At 42.5% G+C, this 21513-nt stretch overlaps 2 protein-coding genes across 4 annotated transcripts in view; one reads left to right on the top strand and one right to left on the bottom strand.

Moving 5' to 3' along the window:
* The window catches only part of LOC115506211 (syndecan binding protein), a 34533-nt gene extending 19239 nt beyond the window's left edge, over positions 1-15294 (top strand). Inside the window, exons 3-9 of one of the 3 annotated variants that reach the window (XM_030304103.1) lie at positions 1308-1386; positions 2600-2709; positions 8672-8830; positions 11187-11362; positions 12091-12262; positions 13001-13092; positions 14105-15294. In XM_030304103.1, coding sequence (XP_030159963.1) covers positions 1308-1386; positions 2600-2709; positions 8672-8830; positions 11187-11362; positions 12091-12262; positions 13001-13092; positions 14105-14159 — 843 coding nt within the window. In that variant the 3' untranslated portion in view covers positions 14160-15294. Of the gene's footprint in view, positions 1-1307; positions 1387-2599; positions 2710-8668; positions 8831-11186; positions 11363-12090; positions 12263-13000; positions 13093-14104 lie in introns of all 3 variants that reach the window. The other 2 variants (XM_030304102.1, XM_030304104.1) reach the window with 2 other exon arrangements.
* The window catches only part of NSMAF (neutral sphingomyelinase activation associated factor), a 63401-nt gene continuing 56952 nt past the window's right edge, over positions 15065-21513 (bottom strand). Inside the window, exons 26-31 of the mRNA XM_030304101.2 lie at positions 21257-21380; positions 19682-19765; positions 18372-18522; positions 17855-17957; positions 17597-17706; positions 15065-16609 (exon numbers count right to left, since the gene is read on the bottom strand). Coding sequence (XP_030159961.1) covers positions 16515-16609; positions 17597-17706; positions 17855-17957; positions 18372-18522; positions 19682-19765; positions 21257-21380 — 667 coding nt within the window. The 3' untranslated portion in view covers positions 15065-16514. The remainder of the gene's footprint in view (positions 16610-17596; positions 17707-17854; positions 17958-18371; positions 18523-19681; positions 19766-21256; positions 21381-21513) is intronic.

Genomic DNA, 21513 nt, shown 5'->3' with positions numbered 1-21513 from the left:
TGTCTGAGCTGTCAGCACAGACATTTACACTTTTCATTACTCTTTTACTCACTACTCTACGAATACTTGCAGAAGAAAAAAAGCTCAACCAGATTCATATAAAAAGTCACGTATCAGAAAAACACCTAAAAATTTAAATACTTTTAAGTTGCTAATATTTTGCCTTTTTAGCATATCCCACTGAAATCATCTTCGTTTTATCAGCTGTAAGCAGAGGGATACGCTGTACTAAATACAAAATTATTACAGAGTAAGCAAAGTGCATACTTTATCATGGGTGTAAAAGAATAATGATTAAAATAACGTATAACTTTTAAACAAATTTGTCAAAGTCATTTCGCAATGCATGTATTTGTCAACATGCTACTCTTACTGAAATACGCCAGGAACTCCTCTCAGGCTGCCTCACGACGCATGTCACATTAAGTATTCCAAGATGAAATCCTTTTTCTGATACGGATCTGATTTTCTGAAATCACCATGTATCATTTAGAGACAATATTGTAAAGTTGTATGGCCCACCTCTCTTTTTTTTTAACTTTATGTATTTATTTTAACGTACATCCAAGTTAGTTAACATATAGTGCAACGATGATTTCAGAAGAAGAATCCAGTGATTCGTCTCTACGTATAACACCCAGGGCTCATCCCAACAGGTGCCCTCCTCGATGCCCCTTGCTCATTTAGCCCATCCCCCCACCCAAAACCCCTCCCAGCAACCTTGTTTGTTCTCTGTATTTTAAGAGTCTCTTATGTTTTGTCACGCTCCCTGTTTTTATATTATTTTTGCTTCCCTTCCCTCATGTTCATCTGTTTTGTATCCTAAATTCCAAATATGAGTGAAGTCATATTTGTCTTTCTCTAATTTCACTTAGCATAATACACTTTAACTCTGGTTCCATCCACATTGTTGCAAATGGCAAGATTTCATTCTTTTTGGCTGGATTAAATAAATATGTGGATTAAATTGGAAATATGCGTATTAAATATGTGGATTAAATAATGCAGTTTAGGGGCACCTGGGTTAAGCGTCCAGCTTCAGCTCAAGTTACAATCTCATGGCTCGAGCGTTCGAGCCCCACATATGGTATATGGCAAATGTTAAAATATTCAGAATATAAAGTGTATTTTAGATTTGCAGATTTTCTTTGAAAAATACATTGCTGAAGGATTTGAAATTAAACTTTATTGAATAAGACTTAAAATGTTTTAGTTTTTTTGGAAGTACTAAATTTAACTTATAAATTAGGGAAGAATTTTAAGTAAGTGTATATGTAGCATTGTAAGAATCTTCTTTTCTTTTTCAGGCTCAAACTGCCTTTTCTGCCAACCCTGCCAACCCAGCAATTTTGTCTGAGGCTTCAGCTCCCATTTCTCAAGATGGAAGTAGGTTTATATTTTGGGTTCATTCTTCTTGAACAGAAATATGTTTAAGCTTTCTTTTACTGAAATAGGGAATCCAAAAAAATTTTTTTAACCTGTAGCATAATATGTGGTTCAAGTTCCAGTAATAGTAGGAAAAAAATGTTTACTTCAAAATAGAATCCTTTAATCAAAAGAATGAACTATGACTATGAAGATAGGTCTTATAATTCAATCAAACTTAAGTGGATTACGTTAAATCTCAGCCCCATAAACCCCTAATTTATGACTGCTTCATTATGAAAAAACAGTATATGTGCACTGTGTGTCCCATGCTACTGCTCTTGAACTTTGTGAACTGTCCTCCACCTTTGTGAGGTGAGGGTGGGGTTTGAAATTTCCAACCACCTCCGTTTGGGAGAGTGTCCCAAATTCTGGAACCTCTACTAGGTCTCCGTATATACTTCTCTTTGATTCCTTTTCCTTGTTTGTTTAGAGAGGTTTAGACCAGAGCCCCTAATTAGTATGACTTAAAATAAAAAAGGAGTATTAAATAGATTTTTGTAGCCAGTCATCTTATAACTACTTATAACATTGTTTCTTCTAGAAAATTCATTTTAAGTCACAAGTCATGTAAAAAGGAACTTAGGGAAATAGCACCTAACTTTGCTACTAAGTTAAATACTGCTGATATTTAAATGTATTGTTTCTAAGATTTCGTTGGAATGTGGTTAATGTTTTTTAAATGCTCTGACACTACACACGTTTTTAAGCTTTGATTTATTTTTTTTTTTATTTTAGTTCAGAAGAATCATTTCAAAGCTGTGTTTATTAAATGAGTTGTAAAGTAGCTGGCTTGACAATAAACATTTTAGTCAGTTCTGAGGTGGAGATCAGTGCTATGCTTATGAAATTGAGAAATAGGTTTATTTCAAGAAAAAAAGGTGAGATAATTTATTTGGAAAAATTATTTGTACTCTTCACTATTTAGAAATCTGAGGTTATTTCAGTTCAAATGTCTTTATACTTTATGACTTTCACCTTAAACTTTTTCTGTATTTCCCATTTCTAATTGTCATTACAGAGACAAGGAGACGATCTTCCAAATTGCTAATTTAAATTCATTCTAGATTTTCTAAATTAAATGTAGTTTTTAAACACAACTAGAAGCCCATAATAACAGTTTTCATTTTAAACATTCCTGTGCTTTTTTTCTTTATGCATTCATTTGTGTTAGATCTCTATCCTAAACTGTATCCGGAGCTCTCTCAGTACATGGGGCTGAGTTTAAATGAAGAAGAAGTCCGTGCAAATATGGCCTTGGTCCCTGGAGCATCAGTTCAGGGGGTACGTATAGTGTAATTAATTTTGAATTGTATGAAATCATATCTTAGACGTAGATAAAATGTCTTATGGCCAACTCACAGATCTGTAACTTCTCTAATTTTAGATTGCCTTCTGGATCTCACTTCGTAAGTGATCTGCTTTCATCCTTTTACCACTCTTCTAGTTTCTTGGGAGTGAAGGATTCAGACGCCGCTGACTAGTCCGTTCTCCTTAGTCTTCTGCATTTAGTCAGTTACGAAGACCTGGTGATTTTGTCTTCACTGTGATTTTGGTATTCCCTTTAGTCATTCCAGTGCTGCTGCAACCCTACTCAGGCTACTTCTAACCTCTTCAGTTTCCTCGAGTGACTGCTTATGTCAAACAGTACTAAGCTGCTGCTGGATTCATCTTTCTGAAGTACGGGTCTGTCCTATCTCTTCGGTCACGATCTTCTAGCGCTCCGAGTCTAAAGCTCCCTGTACTAAGACCCCAGATTCTAGGCTTAAATCTGATGCATCGCACAGCCTCTTATTAAGGTCTTTGCTGTAAGGCCATAGCCCTTTATAGCACTTATTATAATTAAATCACAAAGACGGGGTCCACGTCTGTCTTGTTGCCGTAAGTCCAGTACCTAATGCGGTAGCTGGCATTTATCTGTGTACCAGGTATTTATTGAAAACTTGCCTGGATCAGTCAGAGCCCATTTGGTAGACAGCAGAAGAAATTAGAAAAGCTGGAGGAACAGAGGTGCAATCGCAGGAAGTAGCTGCTGCTCCTAGCCCTGGGGTGGCACAGGGAAGGGTTCGGAGTTTGCAGAGCCTGCAAGCTTGGGGGGAGGGGCCCCCTGGAGCTGGGCCTCAGACCTTGCAGGAGAGGACACTGCCGTTAGCACCGGGACCTCGGAGAGGGTGTGGCGAGGCCGCTTCTGGGAGCGGCAGTAAAAGCTGGAGAACGGAATCAGCTCCTGCCACCAACACGAAGGGTGAGGCCCAGGCCGTGCTGACAGGAACAGGACACAAAGAGGAGGGGACAGGGCACTTGTCCTCCTCTAGCCTTCCAGCCTCCCGTGGCGGATGCTGACGAGGAGCCCCTGACCCGGGAATACGCACGTAATGTGCATGCGTACGCCCCAGGGTCGCCAAGTGGAGTCTAGAAGGGTGGCTTAAGAGCTGGCACTGCCTCCTCCTCTGACTACTCAGTATCTGCACACACGTCTCCAAGGATTTTAATTTCCTAGGACAGCGGTTACTTCGCAGGTGCCTTCTAAAAGATGTAATTCTTGGTAAAACTGAGGTTCAGTCCACTTCCTGTTAAGGGAGGCCCTCACGGTAAGCGTTTCAGGCTTTGCTGGGCACATAGGGTTCCTGTCGCATGTTCTTGTGGTTTTCTTTGTTTGCTTACAACCTTTAGAAACAGAAAAGTCATTCTTTAAAAATTTTTTTTTTTTTCAACATTTATTTATTTTTGGGACAGAGAGAGAGAGACAGAGCATGAACGGGGGAGGGGCAGAGAGAGGGAGACACAGAATCGGAAACAGGCTCCAGGCTCCGAGCCATCAGCCCAGAGCCTGACGCGGGGCTCGAACTCACGGACCGCGAGATCGTGACCTGGCTGAAGTCGGACGCTTAACCGACTGCGCCACCCAGGCGCCCCTAGAAAAGTCATTCTTAATCCAGGGGTGTATAAGCCGAGTCAGTTACCGCTGATGTCACGGCGTTACTCTTGCCCTTTCCCCAGAATGGGACAATGCCGGTTATCATAGCCATGTCTGGGCAGCGGCCTTTGGTACCAGTGACTGTGCAATATCAATTACTCCTTACTACTCGCGTTCCCAGCTGAATCTTTGTAACCTAAAGACAAAGGTATCAAGTTCACTGCTATAAAAAATTCAGGTATTTTGGGTAAAGGAAGTAGGGGGAAACAAAAAGACTAATTGCTGTATTTACAGAAGGTGTACGTACAGGTACAATCACACAAGGTAGTCACGGCTACTGTGATTATTTTGGTGACTGATCATGATGCTGTAGTCGGTATTATGACTCCCTTTGACTGCTACACATTCTTTACCCCCTCTGCCTTGAGCTGGTCTTTTCTTAATACCTACTGGGGTGACCTAAACCATTTTTGAAGTGTCTGATTCTCTGGGGTTCCTTTTTTTTTTTTTTTTTTTAAAGTGTTTATTTTGAGAGAGTGCAAGCAGGGGAGGGGAAGAGAGAGAGAGAGAAAGAGAGAGAGAGAGAGAGAGGGAGAGCGAGAATCCCAAGCAGGGTCCGTGCTGTCAGCACAGACTGGACACTGGACTCGATCCCACGAACTGTGAGATCATGACCTGAGCCGAAACCAAGAGTCAGATGCTTAACCAACTGAGCCACCCAAGTGCCCTGAATCCCTGGGATTCTTAAGCATCTTGGTTTCTCTTTTGCTTTATTTTGTTGCTGGATATTTCTACTAACCTTTTCCATGTAGTGAATTTTTCATTTCACATATTGTATTTTTCTTCTCTAGATGGTCCAGCTGGTTTTGAGTCCTTGAGTGTACTGAGCATAATCATAGTAGCTATTTTAAAATCCCAGTGTGCTAATTTTATGATTTATTATTTCCGAGTTTCTCTTAACTGCCCTTTCCCCTAATCGTGGGTTACATTTTCCTCCTTGTTCACATGCCACCTGTGTTTTTAAAATCAGAACTGAATATTGTGAACTTCACGTTTTAGGTGCTGGATCGTGTTGTGCTTCTAAAAAGAGTGTCGGCACTTACTCTGGCAAGCGTTTAAGTTAGTTACATGTGCATCAGCTTGGTCATTCAGACGCTTGATTTTACACATTGTTAGGGTAGGTCTGAGGCAGCCTTTATTTATTTTTAATTTTTATTTTTTAATGTTTATTTTTGAGAGAGACAGAGAATGCGAGTGGGTTGGAGCAGAGAGAGAGGGAGGCACAGAGCACAAAGCAGGCTCCAGGCTCCGAGCTGTCAGCACAGAGCCCGACGTGGGGCTCATGAGCTGTGAGATCACGACCTGAGCCGAAGCCGGACGCTCAACCAACTGAGCCACCCGGCTCCCCAGGGGCAGCCTTTATTTTATTGTAGGGTTGTTGTAGCCCCATTACTCAACATGTGTGTCCCCTCAGGTTCTCTGCTGAAGGTCCTGGGTATTTAATGAGCACACCACACTTGCTGGTAGGACCCTGGATGTCTCCCAGTCGTGTGGGATCTGCGGGAAGCCTCAGCTTACAGCTCCCTGCATGTTCTTTGCCTGGCCTTTGGAGCCTTATTTCATAGATACTGGGATTAGCATTCAGCAGAGGGTTCAAGGAGACCCCTGTACGGCTTTCTGGAGCTTTTTCTCTGTGTAGCTCCCTCCTTTTTGGAACTCAGCCCTATAAATTCTAGCAGTCTTTCTAGCTGCTTCTGCCTTCCTGATTTTTGTCTTTTCAACTAACAAGAGCACAGTGCGCTTGGGACTTGTACTTCTGTGTTCCAGTCCAGATAGTGGTCTGGGCAGAAAGCCAGGCGATGACAGGGCTCACCTCATGTGTTTCCCATCTTTCAGGGATTACTGTCCTACACTACCTAGTGTCCACTGTCCAAAAATTGTTGCCTCCTATCTTTCCAGTTTTCTGGTTATTTATCGCAGGAGGGTAATTCTGGCTCCATCGTGACTACAAGCTGAAGTGTATTTTTCTATTAATTTTACTGTTGGACATGGAAGACCTAAGAGGCATCTCAAAGAACTTTCTGGATTCCAAACATAGTCTAGAACCCATTATCAAGCAGCAACCCAATTTCACTTGGTAACCAGAATTAATCACACTAGCCAATTTAGTAACCTCCTCTTGCCTTTGTTCAGTGGCATATGAAGTCCAAAACAATGGTTAGGTGATGTTCTTCTGATTCAGAGGAGACAGTGTTGTGTTCCCAGGTGGAGGCATGCCTCCTTCGTAAATAAGACCTTCACACTGTGGAGCTCGGTATGGGGCTACGGGGGGCGGGATGCAAAACTTTTGTGTGTGTTTAGATATAACAGTGAGAGGAACTATTCCCACAGCCACACCTTGGTTTCCAGATCTTTTATTCTGGCCTTGGAAAAAACTGCATCATGTATTTGGTTGCACATTCCAAGCATATATTCTAGAAGCTAGAACCCTTTTCAGGGTGCTGTCTTCCACTGGCACCTTAAATGAGGGGAGATGAGAGCCAGTAGCTTAAGAACCCACATGTTCCATGCACTGTGCTAGGTGTGATAGATCTAATAGTGAACCACAGCAGTGTCCCGCCCGCCACACACACCAGTGAAACTCTCATTGTAGGCAAATAAGCCAGCGCTTATGACATGAACCAAATGAATAAAGTGCCAGGGCTGTATGTCCATATCGTGAGCATATGTGTTCTCTCTGAGGGGTTGACATACGATGAGTAAAGAACTGAAGGAAATGAGGGAGTAAGGCATGTGAATATCTGGTAAGAGAACACCGAGAACTTGAAGGCTTTTGGGCAGAAATGAACTTGGTGGACTTGACAAGACTTGTGTGATGGCCAGAGGAAGCAAGGGCAGGACATGGTGGTAGCAGATGGCATTGGAGGGGTAGTGAGGGCTGGGTGGTCTGTGGCCTTGTAGACCGTGCTAAGGGATTGGGATCTGAGTTGTGGGAGTGGTGTAATCTGATTTCCTGGTTTCCTTTTTTTTTTTTTTTTTTTAATGTTTTTGCTCTGTGGACAGTCAGGAAGACGGTCTAGAAGGTCATTGTAGTAGCCCTCTCCGGAAATGGTTGCTTGCTTAGAATGGGGGTAGGGCGCAGAGATGATGTGGTGTTGGTCATAGTAAGTAAGAACACCTAGTAGGTCAAGTACTTAAAAATACTTGCTGGAAAAAATAAAGATATTTCAAAAGTAAAACCCCCTCCAAAGCCCCCTTGCCCCTTTGTTCTGTATTCCAGCCAAACTAAATAATTCATTGGCTTCAATTTTTCCATTTCTATCCCATTACCTGATTTTCCTGTGTCTCTTATAGCTGTAATCATCTCTTGTTTTGAACCTGTATAATCTCATAAGTAATATTTTCTGGCATTGTGTTCTGATTTCTAGCATAATTTTATGTGTGCCTTACTCCCGTTAAGACTTTCAGCTTTAGGCATATGCGGTCATAATTACCACACATTCTGAACCAAAAATTTGCAATCTGCGATTACGTAGTTGAGGTTCCTTTTTCCCTGTTATTGTTGCTCTGAGCTCATAGTTCTTAGGTAGGTCAGAGGTTCTTTTGACAGATTCCAATTAAGAAGGCTTGGTAAGCTCTTCCCACATTATCTTTTTGGTTGAAGAAAGGGTCCGCTTAAACTAGAAAACCAGTTTTGGTCAAGAAAACTTGAGAAAACTGAGAAACTGGAAACATGGTACCTGCCATGAATGCCAAGTATAGCTCTTCTCGGTCAGTCTGCTTTGTGCGTACGGTTGGTTAGTCCATAAATGTTCACTGTGGAGGAGGAGAATGATCCTGTCTCGTGTGCCAGCATTTCTGGAACATGCAGTTTTAATCCTTACAATGGCACTGTGAGGTAAGAAGGTTCTCCCTTTTATAGAAACTCTGAAAGGGTCAGTAGATGGCTACACATCAGACCATATACAGAAGAACCCTCTGGAAAATGTGTGTTTTCAAGAGTATGATGTGGCCTTTAAGCTCAAGGATAATATGTTTGAGTGAAGACAAGCCAGAGTATACATGAAGCAGATATCAGTGAATTCAGAAGGCGACAGAGAAAGCCATTGAATCTTTTGGAGGTGATACGTGTGGTAATAAATTTCCTTTAGGATTAGTAAATAAAAGCTGGGGACATTTTTGTGTAAATCCATTTATTTGAAGGAAACAGTATGCAAATTACTTTGTGGGAAACCACAACTTGAGTATATTCAAGTTACTTGTCATTTTAGGTATTTTCATGAAGAATGTTTCTAAGTATTGACATGTCGTATATGTTTTTGTCAGCAGCTGGTAGCACGACCTTCCAGTATGAACTATATGGTGGCTCCTGTAACTGGTAATGACGTTGGAATTCGTAGAGCAGAAATTAAGCAAGGGATTCGTGAAGTCATTTTGTGTAAGGATCAAGATGGAAAGATTGGGCTCAGGCTTAAATCAATAGATAATGTAAGTATTTTTAATTATATTTCAGTTTGTCAAAATAGCTTATGGGATATTAAGTGATCACTATTAGCATAATTTACAGTGCAAATGTTTAAAAAAAATTTTTTTTAATGTTTATTTTTGTGAGAGAGCGAGCATGAGCAGGGGAGGAGCAGAGAGAGAGAGGGAGACACAGAATCTGAAACAGGCTCCGAGCCGTCAGCACAGAGCACGACGCGGGGCTCCAACTGATGAATTGCGAGATCATGACCTGAGCCAAAGTCGGACACTTAACTGGCTGAGCCACCCAGGCGCCCCTACAGTGCAGATGTTTTAATTAATTGTATTGCATCTATAATCAAGATTATTTTAAGTCCACTAACTTAAATTTTTCCACTTGGAGATGCTCTGTTCTGCAGAGGCAGAGCTGATACTTCATTACCTTAAGTGAATTATTTTTTGAGTCTCCTTTCTGGAATAAAGTTCATCGGTCTATGTAGAACATAGTTTATACAGATAAAATTATGAGCTTCAAATAGGGCATCATATGTACATGTTAAGAAAGACTGACCAGTGAGGGTTGGTGGTCTTGTGTGTATTTTCCAATAATGATCATTTAACTTGTGAAGTGAGTTTGCAGTCTTGTTATTTCCATCCTTCAGTGTGAATTTAATAGGTCATTTTTTGAGCAAAAGTGATTTTCTAATTAGGGCAGTCATTATTTTACTTTGTAATTACTTCTTACCGCACCATACTGAAGAAATTAAATGGGGTGGTTACTCTCTGAGGAGGCGTTTAGGATTGTTAAAGACGTGCTGAGTCTTTACCCCGATTTGTGGTTTCAGGCGTTACCTCGGATTCCTTATCAGTCTGAAGTCTTATTAGCTTAGTGTGTCCCACCTTTTCCCATAGAAAGTGCTAAAGGTAGTGAGTGTTGCACACTGTGGTAAATGGCTGAGGCTGATCCTGGCAGGAAGCCCCAACCCTGCCTGCCTAGCCGGAGGGCTCAGGGCATCAGCAGCTCGCACACCTGTAATTTACGCAGGACACGTCACCACGCTTCCTCGGAAGCCCTGACTTCGCCGCCTTTCCTTCCTTTTCAGTAGTGTATGCAGCCCCTTCTGCCGGGATTTGCTCTGTGCTCCTTCCTCTGCCCTAAAAGACAAGATACTCTTCATAGGCCCCTGTCTCCATCGCACTTATCCCTGCAGTGGATTTCGCCGTTTGGCCAGAACTCCTCGCTCTGACCATTTCATAGGGGGCCACCCAGTTTTCGGTACTGTCCTAAAGTAAGCTGTAAGATACGGGACAGCAATTCTGTCCGACCCAGCCTAAGAGTATAGAGAGGGTCTAGCTTTGTAGATGCTTTCATATTTTGCCAAGTTTACTCTTCTTCATTTCTGAGACAGAGCGAGAGCATGAGTGAGGGAGGGGCAGAGAGAGAGGGAGACACAGAATCTGAAGCAGGCTCCGGGCTCTGAACTTATCAGCACAGAGCCCGACGCGGCGCTTGAACTTGTAAACCACAAGATCACGACCTGAGCCAAAGTTGGATGCTTAACTGGCTGAGCCACCCAGACGCCCCAAACTTGTATTTTTTTTCTTATATTCAACATCTGAGATTGAGAGTTTATAAGAGTATAAGTATCCATGTGGGTTTAGTTCTCTGTTGACTGAACTTGAGTTTTCTGTATTTATTTCATAGTGGATTCTTCATAAAAATTGGAGTGGTATTGAATGTACCTTTTAGGCTATTACATAAACCTTAATCTTATTTAATTAACCTTATTTACTTCTCTGTAATTTAGCAAATGGGTTGAGGAGTCCTTCAACTCTAAAGAAGAGTTATGACCGTACACTGTCATTTAAAACAAATTTTTTTTTTAATGTTTATTTTTGAGAGGGGCAGAGAGAGAGGGAGACACAGAATCCGAAGCAGACTCCAGGCTCTGAGCTGTCAGCACAGAGCCCGGTGTGGGCTTGAACCCGTGAACCGCGAGATCATGAGCTGAACTGAAGTCATGCTCAACTGACTGAGCCACCCACCCAGGCGCTTGTAGAAACCCTACTTTGTTTTCCTTAGACTTTTTATTCCAAGATGAAGGGGATGATTGAGGTTGGTCAGGTGGGTCATGATTTGAGGTAGAAATTACTAGTGTGATTTTACGTTTTTGCCCTAATTCCTGGGGTCATTGCCTCCATAAAATTTTCAGTTTCTTTTTTGGGAGTAATGACGCATACATATTCATGAAGTTTTTCTTTTTTTTTTTTTTTAACTAGGGTAGATTCATAACCTGAACAGTTGGTTCTTAATTTTCCAGTGTTTTTAAACCATATCGTAACAGTGGCAAATGACTAAAGTTATTTCCTTATTCTCTAGGGTATATTTGTTCAGCTGGTCCAGGCAAATTCTCCAGCCTCTTTGGTTGGTCTGAGATTTGGGGACCAGGTACTCCAGATCAACGGGGAAAACTGTGCAGGTTGGAGCTCCGATAAGGCACATAAGGTGCTGAAACAGGCTTTTGGAGAGAAGATTACTATGACTGTTCGTGACCGGTAAGTTGACTAGACCGTTGAAATGGAAATTCAAGACTAGTTTTCCATTCTCTTGGGCTTTGAGATTCTGTGAATATGATTGACTGTGTTGCAGAAGAATATTAGATGTTATCGATTAGCCTTACAGTCTTGCAGTTGTTTGGTGCCGATTTTTCTTAAAAATTTTTAGAGCATTCTGGTTTCGTATGCATCCTCTAGAAGTTACCTTCCTGTCTCTTTCTCTAGATCGTAGTAAATGAACATTGGAAGGGCAAGCAGTATGGCATCTCTGGCCTCACTTTCCAGTTTACTGTTTAGACATCCAGCGTAGGAGGGACACAGTGCCCGGGTCCCTGCAGAACTCCCAAGTTGGGGTGGGAGTTCTAAAAAACCAAATCTGGCCTTCAGGGGGGTTATGAAGCTCTAGTTGCCAAGGTAGAAAGGTGGCATTTTTATATTTAGCAGTTTATAAACCAGACATTTGGCACGGAAATAAGGCCTCTATTTTCCTGCCCGTTAGCAAGTGTTAAGGGTCGACCTATGTCACATTGGTACAGTTAGCTTTTGGGTTTTTATTCTTCTCAGTTAAACTTCGGTTTTATCTAATTTTGTTCCTAATTTCTCACACGGTAGGTGTTTAGTAAACATTCTGCAGATGGAACATCTTCTCTACTTTAAGGAGAATTTTGAAGAGTAACTTGGGCCAATAGAAAGAATTAAATTTTTCACTTAACCCATTATGTCTGCAGGCCCTTTGAACGGACGATTACCATGCATAAGGACAGTACCGGACATGTTGGGTTTATCTTTAAAAATGGAAAGATAACATCCATAGTGAAAGACAGTTCTGCAGCCAGAAATGGTCTTCTCACAGAGCACAACATCTGTGAAGTCAACGGGCAGAATGTCATTGGGCTGAAGGTGAGAACAGAACTTGGGTCTCGTGCTACCTTTCCCATTTGTTTCAGTGGCATTTGCATGTAGACTTGCAAAATAAATAGGAACTTGGGGAGATGTGGGACCTAGGACTCTGGCTGTGCTCTCAGGCCAAAGGAGTTACCTGGACTGTTCTCTGGAATTGTCGTTCCTATAGCAGAGGGCTTGACTACTATGACCTCTGCAGTCCCTTGAACTAGAATTCTGTGGAGATGTGGGCATTGAGGATTTTGAGGACATTCTGAATGAGTGATTGCTCAGCTTTTTCCAACCCAGGAATGGTAGGAAGTGAGTAATGGTTTCTGTTTAGATTAGTACCACATTTTCCCCCTCCACAGATTCCTAAATAAGGCTATGTTAGGGTCGAAAGGTTTTCATTAAGACCTGCTCGTTTCATGAACTTGGTTAAGAACGCGCTGTTAACTGAGAGGACACGGGAAGTCTTGTACATGTACATGAAGAAAATTATTTCATCTTAAGTAATGAAAAAGATGATTCTTTGGCTACAATACTTAGTTTACTTAGCAGTTTTGTTACCACCTATAAAATTGCCATTCTATAGAATTAAACTTGGTGAAACTAGAAAAAATACCAAATATCAAGGGTCAGATTTTAGAATCATTAGCAAAACGTATGTGGACATACATATTTACCAAGAATAACATAATTTCATACTTCTTAAATAAAGCCTTAGAATTAATTTTCATTGCGTGTTTTTAACAGGACTCTCAAATTGCAGACATACTGTCAACATCTGAGTCTGTAGTTACTATTACGATCATGCCTGCTTTTATCTTTGAACATATTATCAAACGGTAAGTAGACCGTACTTCAACTTGGTGCTTACGGTCCTGTGAGGTAAGAGAAAGTCCTTGTGCCTATGAATTTCTCCATCTATGGTTCTTTTACCTAAGGGATGACGTGTTGATCTCCAAATTTGAAGTTAATTATTTAAATCAGGGGAATTGGTAAGGATGACCACTCACAACTTCCCAAGTATTGAATAAAATTCACCATCTGCTTCTGAAATTTTGACCTTTCCTGGTAGAAAAGAGGGACGTGAGCAGAAGTGGGCAGGCTTTCACTTCAGCTTCAGTAAAACGGACTAGAGTTGCACTCTGCCCGCAGTTCCTCTGCTCAGTAGAAATCTACTCGTGGGGGTTCACGATGGGAGAATTCCTGCCTGTGGGATGTTAGGAGTACCAGTGCCTATTCTGAAAACATCTCAGGAGGCAGGTCAGGCGTGTGGTGCCACCATGGTCCTCAGGAAGGGAGGCTGGAAAACTGACTTGGGGGAAGAGAAGAGGGACAGCCAGTGTCACCTTCCCTAGAACCTTTGAAATCCTGGCTTCTGTCAGCTGTTTTTACCAAGCCAGCTTGGATCCTTTTTTCAGATTCTGTCTTGCCTGTAGAGATAGGATTTAAAAGAGTAAAAACATAATACCTTAGTAAAGTTTGTGTTTATGGATAGAAGGAAAAGGAAGCTGGAGTCGAGACTAGTCAGAGTTCTCTTACACCAGCGATAGGGTCTCCCTTCCCCTTTCCCTCCCAGTTCATAGCAGTGTTGTCATTTTCCTTGTTTTAGTCACCGGTATTAATATTCAAGCACTTACTTGTATCTGATCTAACTTTTCCAGCCTTTCACAATGGGTATTTTGTGAACTAGATTACCTGAGACTCTCAGAACTCAGGAAAAAGACCTTCCCTCTCCCCACAATTCCACTGGATCCCAAGTGCTAAGCTTGAGTGCGAGTTTTCTTGGATCAGCATAATAGCTTTTTTGAACCAAGAAACCCAAACCTCAGTATTTAATAAACTCTCTCGTAGGATGGCCCCAAGCATTATGAAAAGCCTGATGGATCACACCATTCCTGAAGTTTAAACGGAAACTGGCACAATGGAAGTTCCAAGTTGGCACAATGGAAACTTCACTGAACTTCTCCAGTTTACTTCTTGGGCAACTTAACTTTATATTATGCACATGAAGCTTTCTAGGAGCCAGAGAGCATATGCTGCATGAAGACCTTTTTATCTTACATTATGGCTGGGAATCTTAACTGTTTTGATCGGATATCTCCTCCCACTTCAAGATCGTTGTAGCCTTATCCTGGTTTTACAGATGTGAAACTTTGGACAGATTTACTGATTTTCATAGAGTAGTTTCTCTACTGGGAACCCGATGCTTTTACAAGCCATTATGATTAGAATGACTGATACAGGCTTAGCTCTGTGTTAGAAGGAATCACCTTTATCCTGTATATCAAGTAGTGCCGCTCACGTTACTTTAGTTCTGTGGTATAATTGCCTTTTTAATGTGTTACCATAGTACGTGTAGAATGATTGCTTTTGATGGTTTTTTAGTTCTGCGTGCGTGCGTGAGTCAAACGCCAGTTAACGACACTGGTTTCATTCCGTGTAAGCATTATACAGTGTAGGTTGCAAGAGACTGTGTTGATCATCATTAAATTGTAACTACCTTTACTCTATATGCTTGAACTGTCGCCTTAACTGTGTTAAGCATCTAGAATAAAAGCCAAAATAGAACTATTGCTGCCTTTCTAAAACCCAGAATGCAGTTCTGTATTAAACTGAAATGTACACTAGCCCAGAACGGTTAATGGTACATACTGAGCTACCGCATAGCTGCTTAGTTGCATTGGAGATTTTCTAGTCGTCGTGTAATGGAAATTTCTTTCTTCAAAAGTTACTGACCTTCCTTCCTAGAAATGAATCAGTATGTATTCACTGTAAAAATTCTTATACCAAATAGGATAAACTTTGACTCTCTTTTTTCATTTGTAGATTAAGTGGAATAGTATCTAATTTTGTCATTTACTCTAACATTATGTAACCTAGCTACTTCGGGATGGCCTTAGGATGTCTTCCAGGTAATTTGTTCCATTTCCTGACCCCTCCCTACAAACCAAGTGGCATATGACACATTACCCTCATTTTTTTGTTTTTTGTTTTGGTTTATGCCTATTCCGTTTTAATTAAATATGTATAAATAAAGTTAACTTTTAGCCTATTTATTGCATCATTTGGAAACTGTCCGTGGATTTCACCAAACTTGCGCATGACTTAGAAAACAGGCCCGTGGGGTTGTCTCCCGGAGCAGCTGACGTCCACGGGCCCTGAGAAGAGCCCTCTGTGCTGACAGAGGAGGAGGAGCGTCTGTCAGAAGTGCTTCCGCCTCCGAACCTCAGAGGGCCGGTGTGCACATCCAGGCAGAGCAACAGGAAGCCACTGAGGCTCCTTGCAAACCTGAGACTGAGTCATGTTTAATGACACTTGTTACCCTGGTCAAGTTCTCCCCCCATGTGATACGGCCTATAAGACCTAACAATGTTTTTAAATATCATAGAAGAGTTTTAACATAAAGGCAAATCAGTACTGTTTAACATCTTACCTTGAGATTTAGAAAAGCAAACCAAACAACATTTCCCCGTTTACTTTACCTTGTTTTGTTCTCTGGATTTGGACTATCTGAAGACAGTTCCAAAAATATAAGAAGGACATTCTCATCACTAAGTATGGTTTTCTAGAAGGACCAATACTTGAAGTTCGTAAAGGGCACTAGCCTTGGTGATAAATCACTTAAGAAAATGAAAACAGCTTTCATTACAGAAAAATATTTTTAATGTAGAAAAGATGAGCATTTAATAGCTATAATGAAATAAACCGTCCTGTACACAGTAAACTTACTGTTACAAGAATTGCTGATCCTTCCCCAGGTTCTTAGAATCTGAGAACAGTAGGTTATACAAAGTAAACCACTCCATGAAAACACATACCCAAGGACCCAATGGGCAGCAATTTCGTAGGTAAGGAAGACAAAACAGCGTGACTCAGCAGTAGCAGAGAATACTGCACGTTTTCTTGGAAAATTCTGAGCTGCTCGGCGTTTTTTTGGAAGTTTTCCCAACTCTGTTTTGTATCTCTTAGCTACTTTTCTTTGCCACTCAAACCTGCCGTCTGACCATCAGCACCCCGGGACGAACACCTGCCTTACAGATGTAATGTTTTCTCCCTACCACCACCACCACGTTTTGTCCGCCTTAGAGGATGGCGACCAATGGCTTTCAACGAAGTCACCATGATTTTGGAAGTTTAAAACCACAAATACCTCGTGTGGTAAAACTTCGAATACCATCATTGCACATTCACCAGTTGATTTCAAAGTTTGGTTTAAAAATACATTAGAGTTCGACTTAACATTCAAGAGAGGAAAAGGCACTTAATACTGCAATTTCCAGAACATAATTTGTCTGTCTTCCCCTCCTGTGATGATACTGCTACACTGTTCATTCATCCATATACATGTCACAGCACCTAAGGGAAAGAGACCGTGTGGTTAGGTGGCAAGTTGACCAGGGGGCCCCGAGATCCGCTGTTAAGTACTCTCATCCTATAATCGGTGTGTCGATGAAAAATAACTGCTTGGCACAAGGAACATGTGAGGAATGAGAAACCGCTCACGTGTAAAGCTGAAATAACGGAGGATTAGGGGTAACACCAGAATGCAAGTATATACACCTACGATAACAGGAGGCAGACGAGAGGAAGAGGTAAGGAATTGGTGTAAGGCTGCGAAGTCCATTTACTGGACAGAGTCAAAGGTTATTTAAAGCCGGTAAACTGAGAATGACCTACACAGGTCACTTTAGAACGTGAAGAAATAACAACGTCACCAAAGGAAAGAGGGAAGAGGATGTCGGGGGGAAGTTCCTGGTCACAGTGGAAAAGTAGATACTTATAACCTTAGAAACTAGAAGAATTAAAGACCATAAATCTTCGAGATGAGGAGGCAACCGTGCAAATAGAAGCACATACAGTGAGTCTCCAGGGGATACTGGGTGGGAATAAAAGGGCAGAATACTTCATACACGTACAACACATCCATCATCTCAACAGTGAGTGCACCCACACCCAGGACGCAAACTGGAAGAAAGTCCTCAAAGGAGAACAGGGACGAAGGGGGTCAGTGGTGGGAGGAAGATCGTTTTTACTGAAATTAATTACTTTTGTGCTGTTTTGGGGTTTTTAAAAAACTTTGTGCTTAAAAAAGTTGCAGCTTTTACGATGGTTTTTAATTCTCCAAGTGGGAGTTAATGCAAAAACTTCCTTTTTGGAGTCAGTCAACATAAATCTCAGTCCCGAAGGGTCACTTGGCCAACGAAGATGCTCGTGGGGAACGTTTACGACGTGGAGGGCAGTGGGGTGTTTTCTGCCTGGGAAAGGTAGGTTTCCTGATGGGAAAAGCAGGTTGGAGTTCAGCCTTTTAGGAAGAAAGATCAAGTCAACTGCATAACCGCTTACCTGCGTGGCCCTGTATTCTCTCACTGAGCTTTCCTCCGAGGAGGTCCCAAACAAGCAGTTCACCAGACTGACTTCCAGACAAAACAGAATTTCCGTCCCAGATGAAGCACCTGCAACAATGATTTAGAAATAGTCATTTGGTCATTTATCATGAAGGAAGGGCCCTATCCACGCCGGCCAAAGCAAGCCCAAATGTCACGATCACGAGCTTGTCCGTAAACGTCTTCGCCCACTAGTAACGCGAGCAAGAGAACGTACCTCTGGGGCTCGTCTGAAGTCATAGAGGAGATGAGCATTCCCGTCTGCACATCTATGACGTTTAGACAGCCATCTGCACCTGTGCTGAGGACGTGGCGACTGTCTGTAACGCGAGAGACAATTACAGCTTCAGAAGTGTGTTCTAGATCGTTCTGACGTTTCATCTCTGGCATAGTGTTCGCTTGCATTTTCCCTGAGCTACTTGTACTTAACCAAGGACTCTCCTCTCCTGGAAATGTTTGTTTCTAAGACACTGGGCCGATGACCCTTTGGGGTGAGTCCACCTGCGCACTATAAATCAGTTCCTCTGGTGAGCTGGCGAATTAAGAGCAGCGTCCGCCGTAGCTCTCCTGGAGGTACAAATGGCCCAAGTAGCCCGTATTCTGCCACGAAGCAGCCTTGGATACAGGCGAAACTACTTCTATCGGCAGCCTGTTTTTCTTTTTACATTCTTATGATTTCAAGATAATAATTCTGATTCCCCCAGTATCCTCTGTATTAAAAAGGATAAAACTACCTGGGCTAAAAGCAGCATCACGTATGGTCCCCGAATGGCACGGGATCTGGTGCAGTATGGTGGCCGTGGTGAGGTCCCAGATACTCACTGTGCCTTCTCTGGTGCCTGAGACCAACATCGTACCTGCAGCATTTAGGCTAATTGTATCTACCTGAGGAAGGAAACACATAACGTAATCCATTTAGAATTACGGTCATCGCGGTTTCCCTAGGCTGACTCGACTATGCACGTGATGAAGGTTAAGCTCTAACGGACAGTGTGCTGATGTGGCTAATGCAGACGTGTTTCAACATTGCCTACGCAGTTACTGAAAAATGAAATTCATCATATGCTAGTGAACAAAATGAAATATTGCCAACGTAAATGGAATGCAGTTTTAAAAGAGCCTAAAATTGGGGTGCCCGGGTGGCTCAGTCCAGTGGCCGACTTCAGCTCAGGTCATGATCTTGTGGTTCGAGAGTTTGAGCCCCTTGTCGGGCTCTGTGCTGACAGCTCAGGGCCTGGAGCCTGCTTCGGAATCTGTGACTCCCTCTCTCTCTGTCCCTTTCCCACTCACACTCTCTGTCTCAAAAAGTGTTAAAAGAAATTCTTTTTAATAGCCTAAAATCGACAGTTTCTGAATAACTCTGTGAATTACAAATTGTAACGAGGTACCAAACTGAGGCACAGGTGATCCATGTTATTTGAGGGATTTCGGAGAAATGGGGATCTCTCGGGTTATATTTGCGTGCGTGCCTGGAATCACATACTCTGTAAATATTTCTGAACCTTAGCTCGTCTGTCGACCACGCAAATCGGGTTTCAGGTCACCATCTCAGAGAAAAGACAGTACCGTGAGCTCCAGTGGGAGGAGCAGCTGTGTGACCCACTGGTTGTGGAACGAGCGAGGGGAACCAAGTGCGAGCTCTGGTTCTGCCCCAGGTCATGTGCGCCCGGGCCACCCAACACCAGGTTTACGTTCTTGGCTGTTGGAAGGTGTCACGCTAGATAGTCCCTTCTACTAATGTGCTGGAAAACATGAGAGACGATGGGGCATACTTTCTTGCCCCAAATAGTTCGAGGGGATCTAAATAGTCATTGTCACGCTCAGAAATTGGATTGGACAGTAGCTGATTCTCAGAGAAACAGCAAATTGGAGAAAAAAAGGCAAAGCAGAGTTGGAAACCCAGAGTCGAGTCAAAGAAAAGAACGGAGAGCCCGTGCTCTCCTCCCACAAGCGAAATAAAATGAAGCAAAAAAATGAAAACACAGGTAAGACCAAGAACAGCCCACCCTCCCTCGGGCTCAGGCGTGTCGTTGCTGGTACTCACACTGACGTCGTGTTCCAGCTCGGCCAGCATGTCAAACCGGTGTCTTTTGGGGCATGTCGTTTCTGCAGGAACCCCGGACCACACCTAGGGTAGAACGTATCACGGGAGGGATTTGCAAACATTCAGAGCAAAAGCATTTCTAACACATCCAAGAAAAGTGCCCTTGACCAACCAACTCCCATTTAACCTATTTGCCAACAAAACACAGCTGTGACTAAGTGCTTCTGGCTCCCTCCCTGCACTGCCCACGCTTCTGTTCCTGCCACAGGCGCTTGCCCGGTGTCGACTGCACCTGTGTCTGTTTCTGTCCTTTGCACCTGCTGTCGTCGTCGTGGTCTTCGTGTGAACTACGGAAACCTGACTGCAGAAGCGCTGTGGCATCCGGTGATGTTTCGAGAAGACCCAAAAAGGCAAGTCACCGGAAAAAATTGCCAAAATGCGGCGCGGGCAACAAAATTTGTCTATAAGAATGGGGGGAAATCCTGAAAAACTCCAGAAGGAATTCTACTAGTTTTAGGTTCCTGCTTGCTTTTTACGTAAATGCAAATTGGAAACTGAGGATGGTGAACGCTGGTGTGGTCTCTGCAAGACAGTTGGGCAGGATTCCAAAGCGAAGGCCAAGGATGCCCCACATTGACAGAATGGTGAAGGCGTGTGCGTTTGTATGTTCTAACTTTGAGTCGAATGCATTCTCTTTTCATGATTCCCCACTTCAGCTTGATGTTTTTTGATTAACTGCTAGTTCAAACTGTGAGATAAGAGGACTCCTACTGCATACAGTTGGCCCTTGAACAACGCAGGGGTTAGGGCTCTGACCACCCCTCCCCACCCCCCCCCCCAACGCCATGCACTTGAAAATCTACTTATAACTTTGACTCTCCCCAAACTTAACTACTGTACTGATTGCCTACTGTTGACCGGAAGTCTTACTGACAACATAAACAGCTGACTAACCTAGTCTGCATCTTATATGTATTATAGACTGTAATCTTACAATAAGCTACAGAACATAAAATGGTAAGAAAATCATAAAATAGATTTACAGTAGTGTATGAATTTACCAACAAAAATCCACGTATGAGTGAACCTGAGCAGTTCAAACCTGTGTGATTCAGGGGTCCAACTGTTCCACCTCATTTAACCCCCTGGTTGAGCGCACAGTACAAAAGTCATGAAGACTTCCTATTAAGAGGTGCACACATTAAACAAACACAGGCAGGGGCGCCTGGGTGGCTCAGTCCATCCAGCTTCCGACTTTGGCGCAGGTCATGATCTCACAGTTCGTGAGTTTGAGCCCCGCGTTGGGCTCTCTGCTAGCAGTGCAGAGCCCTCTTTTGGATCCTCAGTCTCCCCTCTCTCTACCCGTCCCCTGCTCATGCTTGCTCTCTCTCTCCCTCAAACATAAATATTAAAAAAAGAAAACCCAAAAAAACAGGCATTAACATTCAGGATCTTCATGTATCACTTATACACTTTGTGAAAAATAGTGAAGTGACTGAACACATGAACAGACAGCAGAATGGTTTATAATACTTGTATTATCCTAACATTTTAAGCTAGAAATTCTATGCAGACCTTCACTGTGGAGTCCCACGATGCAGAATACAGCCGGTTGTCATGCCAACAGATCTTACTAACGGCATCGTCGTGTCCCATTAACGTGTCCTGGCGTCTTCCAAATGCTATAGAATAAAAATAGCTAACAGACAAGATAATGAGAACTATTAAAAAGCATTCCAGCTTAATTTTAAGACCCTTAAACACATATTCAAGGAATATATCGTTTTAGTTCTCTACTTAGACCTACTAGAATTACAAATTTACTTGTTCTC

Source organism: Lynx canadensis, chromosome F2 (assembly GCF_007474595.2).
Source record: "Lynx canadensis isolate LIC74 chromosome F2, mLynCan4.pri.v2, whole genome shotgun sequence".
Taxonomy (NCBI): Eukaryota; Metazoa; Chordata; class Mammalia; order Carnivora; family Felidae; genus Lynx; species Lynx canadensis.
Note: the sequence above shows the minus strand (reverse complement) of the source record. Positions and strands in the feature narration are given on the sequence as shown.